This window comes from Cricetulus griseus, chromosome 5, assembly GCF_003668045.3.
Source record: "Cricetulus griseus strain 17A/GY chromosome 5, alternate assembly CriGri-PICRH-1.0, whole genome shotgun sequence".
NCBI classification, from domain to species: Eukaryota; Metazoa; Chordata; class Mammalia; order Rodentia; family Cricetidae; genus Cricetulus; species Cricetulus griseus.
Window position 1 is genome coordinate 176708057 of NC_048598.1, and position 17115 is coordinate 176725171.

General features: G+C 41.9%; 2 gene segments (V, D, J or C); both read right to left on the reverse strand.

Annotated features, from left to right (window-relative positions):
- Positions 1-79: 79 nt before the first annotated feature.
- Positions 80-585, reverse strand: LOC113838593. The segment is given in 2 exon segments: positions 80-459; positions 540-585. Coding segments are annotated over 2 exon segments (426 nt in total).
- A 15183-nt stretch (positions 586-15768) lies between these two features.
- Positions 15769-16229, reverse strand: LOC113838595. The segment is given in 2 exon segments: positions 15769-16103; positions 16184-16229. Coding segments are annotated over 2 exon segments (381 nt in total).
- Between the last annotated feature and the right edge of the window lie 886 nt (positions 16230-17115).

Consider the following 17115-nt stretch of genomic DNA (forward strand, 5'->3'; position numbering starts at 1 on the left):
CCACAGGAAGTAGGTGGTCCTTCCTCACTCTGCTGCTTTCGGGCTGAGACTAGACTGCATTAGTACTCAGTGCCAGCTGTCACAGAGGCACTCCTGTCCCCTGCAGGAAGGCTTGTTTTTGTGCAGACTCACACTGAAGTTCCATCACTGTGTCTCGTGCACAGTAATACACAGCTGTATCTTCAGTGGTCACAGAGCTCAGCCTCAGGGAAAACTGATTCTTCGATGTGTCTACTGTCATAGTTATTCGGTTCTTGAGAGATGGGTTGTAGTAGGTGTCTCCATTGTTATAAATATCACCCATCCACTCCAGCCCTTTCCCTGGATGCTGACGAATCCAACTCCACCAGTAACCCCTGCTAATGGAGTAACCAGTCACAGTACAGGTGAGGGACAGTGACTGCGAGGGCTTCAGCAGACCAGGCCCTGACTCCTGCAGCTGCACCTGGGACAGGACACCTGTGAACAAAGAACAACAGTGAGTCAGGAGCTCAGAACCAGCAGAACAACGTTCTCCACTGCTTCCCTGTGGAACTCACAGCTGGGAAACATCAGCAGGAAAATGAAGACCCACAAGGATTTCATGTCCATTGTGGTGAATTCAATGCCTCCCAGAAAATATTCTCCAGGGTGTAGGAGGCTCTGAATTTAAGCAGGTGCTTGACTTCTGGTAGCATTGCTACAAATTTGCATGTGGGATGTTCCTCTAAGTAAATGTAGGAGAGCATGCTGCATGACCACTTTCACCACATGTGTGAGAAGGCTGCAAACTTGTCTCTCTGAGAGCCCAGCTCTCTCTCACTCAGGAACTCTCACAAGCTACTGACAATAAAGGGGAGAATGTATACAGTGGGCTTATCTAGGGCCAGAGTTGTTATTGACACACAGTAGTTAATTAGTTAGTTAGTTAGTTAGATAGATAGATAGATAGATAGATAGATAGATAGATAGATAGATAGTGAATGAATGAATGAATGAATAAAGTATCAAATTTCACCATTCACATGAGGTTCCCCAGACTGGTCACTGAGTGACCACATTTGACTCACCAGTTGAACTATTAATATTATTGTCCCTTCTAGAAAATAGCAGTGACCTAAGCTCTCAGCTCTGAGTGCAGGGCCCAGGGACACATGTTCTGATTCTGCTCATGTCATAACCCACATAAGGCAAGTGACATCACATACCATCATCCCAGAGTCATCCGTAAAACACTACCTGATCTGTACACAGTCCTCTGAAGTTTCATGTTCATACAAGTTCATACACTTTACAGTGCAGCCTGGCTGTAAATAGTTTGCAACGAGTGTACTGAGGGAGAGAGAGAAAGAGAGAGAGAGAGAGAGAGAGAGAGAGAGAGAGAGAGAGAGAGAGAGAGACTGAGAGTGGAGTCCTAATCAGATCAGCAGTAGTGCAGTGAAGTTGATCAGCAGTGTAGTTCAGGTAATAAAGTGCTCACATATGAAATCCACACAAAGTTAAATAAAACAAAAGGTTATGCTGTTTAAATCAGAATAAAAGGAGGAGAGAGAGTGGGGAGAGAGGGGAGGAGGGATGGGAGGAGGGAGATGGGGAGGGGAGGGATTGTTGTGATGAAGCAGTAGGAGGAGGAGGGGATCAGAAGATGAAGGAAGGAGGAGGAAGAGCAGAAGAGAGAGAGGAGGAGGGGGTGGAGTCATCTTCACACAACTCACTGAAGTCTTGGGGATCAATGTGAAGGAGTGTGGGGAGAGTGTAAGAGTCAGAGAAACAGGGGGATTGCTGTGAGAGGATTTTTCCTAGAAAGTCCAAAAGCTGCACCCCGGAGGTCTCTCCAGCTTAAATAGCAGCTTCCTTTATGGCTTTGTAGCCACATTTTTGTACCTCAGAAATGAGGAAATTTGGGCACAGAAAATTGTTTGTTCTGGGCATTGTAGAGACAATCAGGAGCCACTATCCAGTAGAGGCCAACAGAACCCCACCACGATGGCAGACACTCTAGAATATTTTCTTACAATGACGTATGTCCATGGGTGAAGAGGTGTAGACCAGCTGCAGTAAAGTGTGGCCTCCTTTCTCACAATAAAAAATTCACAATATACATCTTCCAAAATGCATCTTGCTCCCCTATCACAGTGATTACAGACAGCATAGGACGTGCTCACCAGGAGGCAACCACAGTAAGACACATCTCAAGGTGGAGACTGTGTGTAATTAATGCCAAATGATTTAATTTCAAATGCTCTCAGGTTTTTTTTGGGGGGCGGGGTGTTGAGAGAGGTTGCTTTAGAGGCTGTCCTGGACTTAGCTATTGTAGAACAGACTGGCCTTGAACTCACAGAGATCTGCCTGCCATGGCCTCCAGAGTGTGGTGAATAAAGGCATGCGCCACCACTGCCCGGCAAATGCTCACAGTTTTCAGCAACCTAAGTTTTACCTCTGTGGGGTTTTTGTACTTTTAAACTAACCTTAATATCAAGGCCAGTTAAATAAGGGCTATTTTAAATGATATTCTTTATTCCAAACACAATATTCCTTGCATCGATATGAGTTTATAACTAACCAAATACAATCATTATAGGACTATTCCTGTACATTTGCATTTGTAAACTGTTAATTTTCCCTGCTCTCTGTCTCCTTGAGTTTATCAATCTATCTGTCTGTCTATCTATGTTTTATCTATCTATCCATCCATCCATCTATCTGTGTATCTATCACTTTAGCACTTTCTGTCTCTTTCTCTCTCTCACTTTCTGTCTGTCTCTCACTCTGTCTCTGTCTTTGGCTCTGCCTGTCTCTCTGTCTTTCTGTCATATATTTCCATATTAACTCAATGGTTTCTGGACTCCCCAGTGGCCAAGAAATAGCCTAACCTCAGTTCAGTGGAATTGTCATCATGCTCCCTGAGAGACAGCTTCTTTCCATTTAAATCAAAGCTGTTGGCCTGCAGAGAGCAGACAGAGGAGAAATATCTGAGGCCTACCTAGGTGTACAGGTTACAGCATGTGTCTGTGCTGATCTCCGCTAATCCAAAACACTGTCCTAATCAGAATGACTTCAGTTTTGTCCTGAAACTCATCGAGAGTGCAGCCTCACAAATACCTCTGAACTTCCTAAGCTTTTTAACCCCGGTGACATCTACAGAGTCATTTTTGTTATCAGAGGTGATTTTTAGCATTTACATAATTTAGACTGTGTGGTATATGTAGATTTTTAAGTTAATAAAAACAGAAATCAGTTTCCACAGATGTTACAGACATCTGTAAAACACAAGTGCAGAAAACATCTGGGACATCATCAGATGGAGCTGAGACCCCAGAACCCGGACTCAACTCTGTCTGCACCTGTTCCTGCACTGTCCCTGTTCACCATGTGCTGTCGTCGCCCCCTGCTGGTCCTGAGCGCTCCTGCAGGGAGGTTTTTGTCAGAGTTCACAATGAAGTCCTCTCACTGTGTCTGTAGCACAGAAATAAATGGCGGTGTCCTCGGATCTTAAGTTGTTCATTTGCAGGGAGACGCTGCTTTGGGAATCTTCTCTTGAGACGGTGAATCTGCCTCTCACAGACTCCCCGTAGCTTGTTGCATAATTATTACTTTTGTCTCTAATTTGTGCAACAAACTCCAGCCCTTTCCCTGGAGCCTGGCGGACCTAGCTCATCCAGGCATTAGTGAAAGTGAATCCAGAGGTTGCACAGGAGAGCTTCAGGGACTTTACAGGCTGCACCAAGCCTCTCCCGGATTCCACCTGCTGAACCTCACACTGGACACCTGTGAAAAGAGAATCCTGTCAGTAAACTGTCACAAATGTCCACTGTCCCTCTCACTCTTGTCCACTCACACACTCAGTAACTCCCCTTATGTATGAATTACCTTTTAAAAGAGCAACCCTTTAAAACCCAGCTCAGTATCAAGTCCATGCTCAGTGTTGAGTGTTCGTGATGAGCACAGAATGGGAGGATCTGTGAGTCCAGAGCTGGGCGTCTCTGTCAGAGCTGTAAGTTCAGGGCTGGTTTTCATGGGCAGAGGGGGACATAATTTGCATGTCTTCCTGCTCTATTGAGAGCTGAGGGATGTGAGTGCTGGGAGACAGAATTAATGCTGCAGACACCTGAGATAAAATGAGGTGGCTTTTACAGCATCAACTATAACTTACTTTCTGGGAGCCTTACCTCAGTTTGTAGAAATATTATTCAAGGCTAAAGCCCTGTTTTCACCTCCAGCCTTGCATGGATAAATAATATTTGCTTAGTAGGAGAATCACATTTTGATTTATGCTTCTTCAAATAAGGAAAGGAAAGGAAAAAGAAGGTGAAAGGAAATGTTACAGAGTGTGAAGTTTAGTTGTAAATAGTAATTTAGTATTGCAACCTTTACTGTGGTTGTTCCATGTAAACTCCTCTGTTCTCTTAACAGAAATCATCTCAGACAATCATAGGAAATAAAGACATGAAATCACTAAATTATGCCACTTTTAGAAAACAGTCAATCATGAATGCATACATTAAACTAAAATAAAAAATAGCAGAGGCCACAGCTCAGTGGTATTGTACAGCACACACAAGGCTTAAATATTAATTCATAAAAATAAGGAATGCCATTGCATAAATATGAATGCTATCTGGATTATTCTTTGATCAATAATAAAAGCAGATCAAAGACCTGAGTTACATCTGAACTCCACAAGGCTGACCTCCTCTCCCCCACACAGGCCACCTCCTATCCATCCCAATTTCACTCCTAGATCTTCTGGGACTTCCAACAGGCACCATTAAGCTCTATTTCTTTCCATTGCCTATCCTTATGTGCCACAGTTCCTCAGGGACTCGCCTTTCTCTCCCCACAAGTGAGGTCTGCTGTTTCTCATAGAGAATATCCAAATGATCTTTCAGAGACATCCCTTCCCTGCACCAGCAGGTAGTCTAGGTCCTTACTCTCCCACAGTTTACTCTCTTCTTGTGACCTCCAACCCATTTCCATCACGATGGCTTTGCCTGTTCCCAGGTATCAAAAGAACAGTCTTCTCCAAGGTCTTGATTCTCTAAACTAATAAGTAGGCTTTGCTAATTCCTACCTGATAAGTTCCTGCCTCCTTCGGATTCATGTATCCAAGTCTACAATATCCAAGGCTTTTCCAAACTGTCCAACTCTGCTTGTGTCTCCCCAGGCTATAACATATCTGCCCACTCCTCTGTTAGCATCTCACAGGCTCTGTGTTTCCTGATACTATAAGCCTTAGGAATACACACCCACAAGAGATTCTCCAAAGTAGGAAAACCAGACGTGGAGAGATACACAAGAGTCAAGGAAGAAGATGACAATCAAGGAGTCTTCTGAAACATGTGTGGAAACAGTCGTCCTGGAAACCAGTTCCACCAATGAAAGAAACGTTATCGCAGCTGACTCCATTGTGATTGAGAAAATCTTTAGTAATGACAACAAAAACTTATCCAATGGAAGTCTGGGATATCCTAGATGAAATGGAACAACTTCTTAGTTCAAATCATCTAACAACGTGAGACTGGAAGGCATAAATAATGCAAACAGACCATAATCAATGAGGTTGATGCTGGTCTCAGAAGCCTCAGGTTAAAGAAATGTCCAGGAGAAGACAGAGCCCCTTATGAATCCAACAAAAGATTACAAACATATACAATAACCTATATAATAAACACATATGCAGGGAAAGTTGCAGAAAATTTCAAAAAGACATATCACTAGTATTAAATGCAGTGACTGTGGATGAATGCAATATCCTATCCTCACCAACACACAGTTCATTCAACACATTACACGGGGAAACATTGGAGTTTAATGTGATGTACATGAAACGAATCTCACAGATATTTTCCAAATGTTTCCCACAGGCATGACATTTATAATTTGTAGGTAAGGCTTAGCATGAAGAGCCTTGAAACTGCCTCTCCATGTGAAAAGACTGTCAAGTCCTAGGTTTCCATTGATTAATTTTATTGTGGGCTATGCTGTCTTCATGGCAATGACATTTCCTTGAAATTGTGTCATCTATGCTTCTGTAGCTAACTAGGAGAGTGATATATATTTTGAAAACTAACTGTATTTGTCTGTGTCAAATTTTTTTTATCCTTCAAGGCAAGGTTTCTAACTGACATAGGATATGGACTCCTGGGACTTGCCTGTGGTTAACTGAGAGGAATAAACTCTGTGTAGTCAGAAAACACACTTGCTGGCCTCTCTGCACTTACTCCACAGGCTCTGCACAAGTCATTTATTTTGGTTTTTGATGTCTCATGGCAACAAATATTTAGCAATGCTATTGATCATATGGAATTGATGTCATTTCAAAATCACAATAAAAATAGTAGATGGTGTCTCCGTGTTGAATGTGATGGATCATGGTCTCCATTTGATGATTCTCACTCCATATCGGGTTCAATGAAATGTTTATAGACAGCTGTGAAGTCTCTCGGCAATTCCACATAGGGCAGGAAGATTATCCTAGGAAACTTGTCTTATTTGATACATTAGACCAGACATAAGATGGAATTTTGTGGAGGTCAAAGGCTTTGGATCTCTTTGAGAAAACACACCTCTCCTTGGAAAGTGGGCCCTGTGCACTGTCATGAGCCCAAGCAGTTCAAAACAAACAACAACCAAGCATTCATACATGTCTTAAGTTTCCGTTGATGGTTTCCCCAAGTTCATATGTAATGGAACACCTCTTTGCTTTCTGTCCTGACTCCTTGGCTTATATGTGATAAAGAGACTCCATGGTGGCATCAGCATTATACGCATAACACAGAAGAAAGCAAAATAGTGTTGGTCCTTGTTGGACCAGAAATTTCAGTCCACCTTTACCTGGTGTGGGAGACACATACTGAATATCACATTGTCTGTAGAGTTAAGACAAATCCTTGAACCCAGGCCTTAGATCCTCTTGATAGACACCCTCCAGCATATCTGAGAGTCCCATTCAATACAGAGGCCTGAAGTGGAAGGTTCCCCTGCCTTCTGGTCAACCCCTGCTTTACAAATGGGGGAGACAGCATGGTTTTTCATAAAGCCCCCAATATCTCAAACATTATTTAAACTTCAACATAGGTTTACATAATCTTTAACATAGAATTGGCCAAGGAGACTCATGCCTGCCCATGAGTGCATTCCCCATACAATTGCATCCATAGTAAGCCTATAAAATTCATATTTATCATAGGGAAGGAATGTCTGCTAGAGAAACAGCTAAAGTAGATATTCTGAGTCAAAGAGACTTCTCAGTGACATCAAGACATTGAGATTGCCAAGTATCACATTTTTTATGCGAAACCAAAGGCTCTATAGAATGTGTCACCACCAATGGAGTGTGAGAGATGATGGTTTATTTGTGCAGGTCTATGTTCTGTGAGGCTTTAGTGTGTAGGTCAGGACACTGAGACCAGGAATGCAGACAATATGAGACCAGAGAATAATGAATAGTGTCAGGACCTATCTTTATTTAACATGGATATGCATTGGGGTACTCTGTCAGTTTTGTGAAAAAATCAATTAACAGCACTTTAAACCAATTTACAGGACTTGTACTGGCTTAGAAATGCATAATAAAATATCTCTTACATTCTAAGAAGCCTTTTAATGCCTTTTCTGGACATCCCAGCCAGAATGAATAATATGCTTAGAGGTCTCTTAAGACTGCTATGGTACTATAAATTTAGCCTGTTTCTTTAACTTGCCTTTAAGAGAAGAATGTAATGATCTGTAGGGAGATGTCCCAGGTACCTGTAGCATTGGCCATGCCCATTCAGGGAGTTGTGGATTTGCTGCTGTTCAGTTGCACCTCTACGGACCATGCTCTTCGGGGTCAGCCAGAGAGGCTATGTCCTTCTGCTGTGGGCTGTGTGAGGACCAGCCATATCCTATTCCTGGCACCAGCTTAAAAGGAAATTGAACTGCACACTGGATAAGAGGTATACTTGGTTATTTATTATGGGAAATTAATCACAAGAGAAGCTGGTAACCCAGGTTGCCTCTGCAGCCTTCTGAGACCCAACCAGAACAGCAAAGAGATCCAGGGTCCCTGTCCCCATCCTTTTATTCCACGTGCCTACTATGTACGTGTGACTCAGCCACAAAAGGGCATGGTCAATGATAGTGGTACCTGGGGGCATAGCATCCACCAAGCTACTTCCTGCTGAAATGGGACACAGATAGCCTTTTGGGGTCCTGTAGGAAGAAAATGTTAGTATAGTAAAAGTCTTGAATGTATTGTATCCAGTCCATGTTAGATGGGATTCGCTTGATTGAAGATCTCACTTGAAATCTTCAACTTGGTTGAAGTCAGTACCCGAAGTTCTGTTCTGAGTGTCAGTTGAAACTAAGTAAGTAGCATCCAGTGCAGTCAAGGAGGTATGGCCCAATTTCTTTCCAAGGTGTCCAGGGATTGCTGTCAGGCAGGTCTTCATAGGCTGTGTGGGACTGAAACATAAATCTTAGGAGAGAAATGTTTGCTTGAGTAAGTATGTATCCTCAATGTCAGACCTGAGACAGTGGCCCCAGTGTGTGACAAGGTTATCAGATTAATTTACAGATGGTGGTTGTGATGGTGATGGCAGTGACAGGAAATTTAAAACCTGGTAAGTTTGAAGTTCACATCCTCCATTCAGATATATGTAATGAATATTTGCCAACAAATTGTATACTAAGAATCCATCCCAATTGAAACAAAGCAAATATACCACAGAAATATTTGCTCAACAATGACTATTGTAGCAGCATCACTAAATTGTGGATATAAACTATGTATCTGTCAAGAGAGGATCTCATCAAGAAGACATGTTTAAATAAACAACACAACAGAAGTTTTTCTTCTACAAGGAATATGGAAATGACATGTTATAGATAAATGGATGCAGTTAGAGATAAATTGATTAAGACCATCTCAGAAATCAGACATTAAGTGAGACTAAAATCAGCAGATTTTAGATATTGCATGCTTGTATATAATTATGAATAGAAATACATCATGAAGCATGAGTGAAATTGTCTATTAGAATAAGGGTAAAGTAGGAGGGGAAAGAAAATGAAGAGAGGAAATTATGGGAAAAAAGTATATAAATTACATGAGTATAAAACTTCTAAAAATATAAAAATTGCTATTTTTATATTTTTTAATTTTTGAAATTTTAATCCATGTATAAAATACAGTATGATCATATCTATATCCATTATGTCACACTGGTTCCTCTTGGGGCCTCTCCTATGTCTCTGTCCCTCTTCATGACCTCTTTTAATTCATTAAATAATAACATCTATATACACATAGGTGGAGTCTTTCACTAGTACACCAGAAACCTCCAGAAAATTTCCAAATAAATCTGATTATATTTTCCTCTCAGATATCAATGCCAATAGATTCTCAGCTCTGTGTGGGTCCTCAGGAGTTTCTCTCCATCCATGTAATTGTTTTAAAAATTGTTATACCATCTTCAGTGGTGTGAACAGGGGAGACATGGACCAAGGTGCATGTGTGATCCTCAGAGGACAACTTATGGAATTCAGTTCTTGTGTCCTATCATGTGGGTCCAAGCAATCAAACTGATGTTGCTAAGTTTGCCAGTAGACACCTTTACATACTCAGCTACTTCACAGGCTCTGACAAAAATGTACTCAAGGGTATTTTTTAAAAGGTTTTCAATCATATCACATTGTGCATTTTTGTTTCACTATATCTGACTGTATATCATGATTACAGAGTTGGGTTTTGGATTTTGTATGTGCTTGTGTGTAAGAGTATTGGCTGTTTTATTTTTGTTTAGTATTAATCATGTTCCTAAATTATTTTTGTCTATTTGTTTTTGTTTTTTTCCTGGAGAGAAGGCAGGGTGTAGAGTTGGTTAGGAGAGGATACAAGAAAACATAGGAAGAGTAGGGGGTGGGAATCAGTGAACAGATTACATTGTAAAAAGTTTTTCAAATAAAATTGTAAAATGTAAATGCCCACTGAGTAAAATAAGCAAGAAAATATAAACCCATAAAAAGTTTGCCAAAGAATCTTTACTTTCATGCATGGAAACATCACAAGTCAACAACAGCAGGTGCAGGTCAGCTAGTAGACTCAAGAAAGGAAACCACAGAGGACACAGAGTCCCCACCACACCAACCTCAGCTCTCTTCTGGGGAGTTTTGGCTCCATTGCGACCCCTGCTGGTTCCAAGCTCCCCTGCCTGTTGGTTTGTCATTGCTTACACTGAAGCTACACTGTCTGTCTTGATCAGTAATACATCCCTAAACTTCAGTGCTCACAGAGCTCAGCTGCAGGGATAAATGGCTTTGATTACTGGGAGATGCTGACAGGATGTTTCAGAGATGGATTTCATGTTGTGTCAATATTACTGTCAGTGTCCCCCTCAAAGCCAAGCTTCTCCCATGTTTCAATAGTATCCAGTTCTAACAGTTCCCAATATAATAAATGACAAGGCCATAGATCAGGGCCTTTTCTGCCTTCATCAGGCTATATCTCAGTCTGAGCACCTGAGGTCAGAGACACACAGCAAGTCTTCAGGTCAGATGGAGCCCCTGTATTCATTTATGAATTTCTGAAACATTCAGATACAGAAGTCAACAGGAGGAGGAGGCAGGAGCTTGGAACTCACAGATCAGTTAACAACACTAAAAATATATTAACTTGAGAAGGAAGAAGAAATCAAGCAAATTTACACTGAATATCAAGCTATTTTCTAGCCTCCATTTGGGGAAGGAGAGGACATTTCTGAAGGTCCATGTCCTTAGACAGATCTCTCTATTTTTCTCTCAATCAATCTCTCTCTCTCTCTCTCTCTCTCTCTCTCTCTCTCTCTCTCTCTCTCTCTCTCTCCCCTATTCCAGGTCCATTGTCCTCTTATTCTTGGACAGGGCATGTGTCATTAAAGCTCTCCAGGAGTTGACAGTGTTCATTCATGAAGGATGGATTTGGAAGGAATGAGAAAAGCTAATATAACAGTGTATAATGTTGTTTCCAATTCAGTATGAATCTCTGAATTATTCTTACGCACATTAATACAATAATATATGCTCCAGAGAGTCAGATAACTCTTGTCTGTTTAGCTCTATCTTCAATATCATAAATCAGATGGACTTAATGTTGAAGGAGAGAAGCAGCTGGAGCCAGTCGATTGCATGGCTTCTGTTCTATCAACACCGCAGTCTCTGAATGTGATAATTCTGGCAATGAAATCCACAAAGGCTGCTAGAATCCCCTCTGTTACGATAAATCTTTCTGCCAAAAGCCGCCTGAGCCCCACTGCCACGTGTGACCTTTACACCAGCCGCCCGCTTGAGTCAGGGTCCAAATGAATACACAGAAACTTGTATTAGGTTCAAAGCTGCTTGGCCAATGACTAGGATTCTCATCTGTTAACTCAGTCTTAGCTATCATAAACCTATACATTTTATAAGACTAATATTATCAGACACCTTATTGGCATCCCTTCTTGCCGATGGCTCACATCTGCTGCTGGAGTAGGTGAACGGGAAAAGGGGGACACTTCCTGTTTCCTTGTTTAGATATGAGTCTCCTTGCTATGTCACTTCCTTCCTGGATCATCACTTCTCTACTACATTTCCCAGAATCCTCTTTGACTCCTAGTCCTGTCTAACTTGCTGTTTCATTGGCCAAGGAGAACTTTATTAAACAATCAAAAAGATAAACATACACAGAAGTAATTCCCCTATCACCCCCCAGTGCACAACTTTCTTTTTTTTTCTACTCCCTTTGTACAGGGAATTACATTTTATATCTTGTCATTCATTTTTTTTCATCCATTTATTTAGCTCATAAATAAACAATTATGATACAGAATACAGTATGTTCACAATGGCATGTCTAAATTAAACCAATGAACATAATATATCACACAAATTCATCATTTTTGTTTTGAGAACACTTAAAGTATACTATCTCACAACATTTAAAATATAGCATATTTTTATCAACCATATTTATCATGCTGTCAGTAGACCTCAAGACTTCACAGAGTCTATGCCTCTTGTCCAACTGCAGTTTTATTTCCTTTAACCAATTGTTTCCCCATTGTTAAAAGACCCACACTGAAGCCTAATAGCCACAATTCTGCTCTCTGTTCCCATAAGTTCATCATTTCTAGGTTACACATAAAATTGAAATTGTGTCACATTTGTCTTCCATTGTGTTAATATTTTTTGGCAAGCATATAACTTTACTTCTTACTAAAGAAGAAATCAAATTTGCATGCACAGGTGAGCACTCACTGAAACACATAGAGAGAGAGAGAGAGAGCAATGATGGCAATATGTTATGCATCAATAGCATCAAAAGCTTTTCCAGGTTCTGCAGTCCTTTTAACAAAATTGTAGAGACTTCCAGCACACTCCATTTTTAAAAAACAAAAAGCAAAAACAAACAAACAAACAAACAACAGCAACAACAACAAAGTAAATAACAAAATCCCAGAAAACAGCACAGTTCTGTTACTCTTGTGGTATTGGCACCATTTTTTTTATTCTTATCAACTTCTGATACCATTTACTTCTAAGGCACTGTTGGCTCTACAGTGCTGTCTGCTACTTTGGAGAATCTAATATTTTAAGTTTGTCTACAGCCTCATGCACAGTTCCCCAACTGTGGCTTTTCTTTCTGTCTTCATTGTCTATGGTCTATATTCCAAGAATGAATGGTGGTCTGTGCTTCAGTTGTTTTCCAGATCCATGAAACTCAGTCTGTGCTTTGGTGTTGTTGGATCCAGCTGTAGCAATGATCACTGATTATGAACTGAACTGATAGACAGCACAACTGATGGACGGTGTCTACAAATGCTCTACCAGGCCAAATTCCAAACACTCTGTAGAACAAAGGAAACCGCCAGGTATCCAATAGCCTCTGAGCGATGATGGAGTATCACACAGGTCCATGCTCTATAAAGGGTTGAGATTATGGGGCAGTTGAGTGACACTGGGAAGCAAATAAGTATGGGACCAGAGAATACTGTGTGACCTCAGAACCTACCTCAACGAACATGTGCATACATTGATTATATTAACAATTTTTGTGAAAAGTTACTTAATAATACTCTTGAAAACTTGTAAGAATTATACTTATGTGGTGTTACATTATGATACAACCTCACATTCTAAGAGAATGGAAATTCTGCTAGATTACACAGCAAGAATTTATTATGCCCCTCATTCATATATTGGTTTATTAAAACCTAGGCCCACAAAGGTCCCAGTCTCAGACTGTCCAGAGATATTTTTACCATAAAGCAGAATCACACTTTTCACTTTTATTGTCTTTTAATAAAGAAACCTATGAATAGAGGTGGTCACAGGTGAAGAGAATATCAAGGTGTGGTGCACACTAAGGCATCCTAAATCAGAATCACTTCATGCAGAGTTGTGGTTCTGAGAAGCAGGTAGATCTGTGTGAAGTAACAGATGAGGGACACCCAGAATGTTTGTTTTAAGCACATCTCCAGGCTGATCTTCTCTGCCATCCCGGACCATGGCAGCTTCCTGCTCCTCCAGGGTTTCTCACACACTCAGGATGTGGTTGCAACGCTGTGTCTCTTGCACAGTAATAGACTGCAGAGTCCTCAGATGTCAGGCTGCTGAGCTCCATGTAGGCTGTGTTCAACTGTGTATCTGCAGTCAGTGTGGCTCTGTCCTCAAAGTTCTGTGCATAGTTTGTTCTACCAATGCTTGGGAGTATGTTTCCAATCCACTCAAGCCCGTGTCCAGGCTTCTGCCTCACCCAACTCATATAGGAAATGGGGTAGATATTAGAGTCAAAATCCTTGCAGGTCACCTTTACTGCAGCTCCAGGAGCCCTCAGTTCAGAGGCAGACTGCTGCAGATGACCCTGAGAATGGACTCCTGGTAAGGAGAAACAGAGTGGATGCCACTGTCACTTCACCGTCTCTCTCCCCCTCGGGCCTAAGACAGGGGATCCACTTACCTATAGCTGCTGCCACCAGGTAGAGGATGATCCAGCTCCTGTCCATGCTGAAAACCTGTGTGCTCTGGACTGGGGGCAATGGGGTAATAGCCTGCTGCTTGTGGGCATGGGGACATTATTTACTCACAACCAGAACCTGCAATTTACGTATTCATGAGGGAGCGTAGTTATTAGATCAGAGCTGATCCTGTTTGAGATAGATCAGGAAGACCTCCACACTTCGATGCCTAACTTCTGTGTTAGACATCGAGGTCTGGAGGTCTGAGCTTCAAATGTGTCTGAAGAAATCATTTTGTGCTCCATCCTGGCACTGTTCACACAGAGCTCTTCCATCCCACAGAGAGTCAGTTCACCACATCCAGGTTTGTAATGCAGAAACACCATTTATTTATTGGTTCAAGGAGCACCTGAACCACCTTAGGGTCACCCATATATGTGATGAAGAGAAGTCCACTGAGATCATCCTGGCCCAATAAGACACTAGCATAGAGCATTGGAAACTGCTGTCTTTGCCATACCAGTGAGTGATCATCAGGACGATGGACACCCCTGAAATAGGCTTGCAAGCATTGGGACATTTTTTCCCAAAATGTTTCTCAGGGTCCTGAGGCCCACATTTATTTATTCTATGATTATTATTGGTTTGTACTTCTACAAAGACAATAAGAATCCAATGTGGCATTTGTTGGGTTCACACACATATTCCAGTTAACAAAGAACCTCTCCAGTGTAGAGCATGGAGATCTCACATTCCAACTACACAATGAGCTCTCCATTTATTATGTTGACAATGAAATCCACAGAGTCCCTTGAAATCTCAGTGCACAACTTCCTGCTCTACTTCTACTGTCCTTTACTTCTTAGGGATTGGTGGGTCTGCAGTGCCCTCTGCTGGTCTTAGGAACCTGTTTATGTAAGTTTGTCTGTGATCTCACAGTTCTCTCATAATGGTGCCTCCTTCAGTGCCTACCTGGTGATTGTGAGTGATATTTTGAAGACAAAAGGTAAGCTGTACCTGAATTGTTTAGAAGATCTTCATAAACCACAGTCGTTTCTTTAGGTGTTGTTGCACCTAGCTGTATCATTAGCCACTCATGGGGAAGTGAGTTAGCAGCACAACTGTTGGACACTGTTTATAAGGTCATTTGTCAACTCTTGGCGCTGCCTTTGGGACACAAAGCCTTACAACACCAGGGAGAGGATGAATCACAGCCTGCTACTTACAGATCACTTTGCACCTCTTCAAAATGGTTTCACACTTGAGAAAGAACCACAATTTCAGAAACGGTAGACTGTGATTCCATCTTCTTTTCTAATTCATCATTTCTATCATCAAGGCTGTATGTTTGCATGTAAAGACTTAAGGGTGATGGAGTGGTCTCTTTGCCATAAACCTTTCTGAATGGAAGATGCTGTCTCTGTCCTCAGGCGGCTCTCTTCTCTCTCTAGACATATTTTCCCTAAGTGCAGCCTCCACCTACTTAGATGCAGGTCATGGCTGCTAAAGACTTTCAAAGACTTGGATGTATTTGTTATAAGCTTAGTGAATGATAATTGTGTAGACCAATAAATTGCTATCATCTCCAAAGATTAATCCGTGAAGATTTAGTGGAACGACCTGGATTAGGGACCACAAACTCTTAGTCTTCATAAAATACAACAGACAGATTTTCATATCTAAACAATTATTAAAAGGGGCCTCATTTGTATAACAGGAAGCCAAGGATATGAAACTCAGAATGGAGAGGAAACCACAGAGGCTAGGACGAAATGTTTGCCCTCTCCCAACGCTGTGACAGAGCTGAGAACCAACCTGGGATACTGTACAGCTGTCAGCTGAAGCTGTGTCTCTGTGTTCCCCGAGCACAGTAGTATGTGGCAGTATCTGCAGTGTCCACACTGGCAGTCTTGAGGAATACCTGGTTGTTGGAGGTGTCTTTGGAGATTGTGAGCCGGCTCTTCAGGTTTGGGTTGTAGTATTTATCATCATCCCAATAAATGATTGCAAGCCACTCCAGACCCTTCCCTGAGGGCTGGCAGATCCAGCCCACACCCATATTAGAAGTGCTAAGTGAAAACCCAGAGAAAGAGCAGGTCAAACTGAGAGTCTGGGAAGGCTGCAACAGCCCAGTGCCAGACTCCTTCAGGGTAACCTGTGACAAGGCATCTGTGGAGGAAAAAGTAGAAGGTAAGGTTGGCACAGAGTGAATTATGGGAGTCCATGCAGTAGGAATCCATGGCACTCACATTCAGGCACAATCAGCAGCAGGAATGAGGAGGCAAACAGGGCCATGGCTGCACACCAGTGAGTGCCCAGACCCAGCTGTGCCTTTTCAACCTATGCTTCTGTGGAGCCAGGAGAGATTTGCATTCCCTCACCAGGAACTGACTCTGGTGGAGGACTTTAATTATGTGTCTCAGGGGGAATCCAGTCTGAGATGAGTTACACAGGATGTCTCAGGGAAGTTCACTTCTGCTCACCATAGAAAGGAGCCAACATGAGAAGAACCAGGTCCTCAGTAAGCAACATAACTGATGAGAACTGTGTGAATTCAGCAATGAACAGTATGTGTCATTTACAGGCTGGCAGTTATGCAGTCTATAATTGCATGGAAGAGAGTTGTATTTCATCGACTTTACTGATCTGTCAATATCCTGCATCACATATTTGATATTCTATTCATTCAACATGGGCAACTTCATGTTTACACTGCCGTCTATTTCTGAAAACTTTAAAAGCAGCAGCAACAGAAAACATAACCTGTAGCAGAGACATGGTCAGTTATCTCAATTCTCTCAGATGCTAAGCATCCTGGAGAAAGGGGAGAAGGACAGAGAATGATGAAAGTCACAGCTCACAGGGACCAGCGATTTCTTCACAGGTTCAGTGATGTTAAAGAGCAATGCATTCTGCTTTTTTCTTGTGATTATTGATGTTTAAAGCCAACAACTGCCAGCTCCAAAGTCCTGCAGTTTCTTCTGCACACTGGGCTAGGAGAGGAAGCCATGGCTCACAGGAAGTGCTGTCTGGCCTTCTGTGCACCTGCTCAAGAATACTGTTAGTATCGTTCTCCCTAATGGAACACTGACTCCCTGCAGCATGCTGGCCCAGGCTGATGGTAAAAGCATCATGATGGCTCCCTTTATCCAGAACAAAGTCCTGTCTCACAGCCAGTCCA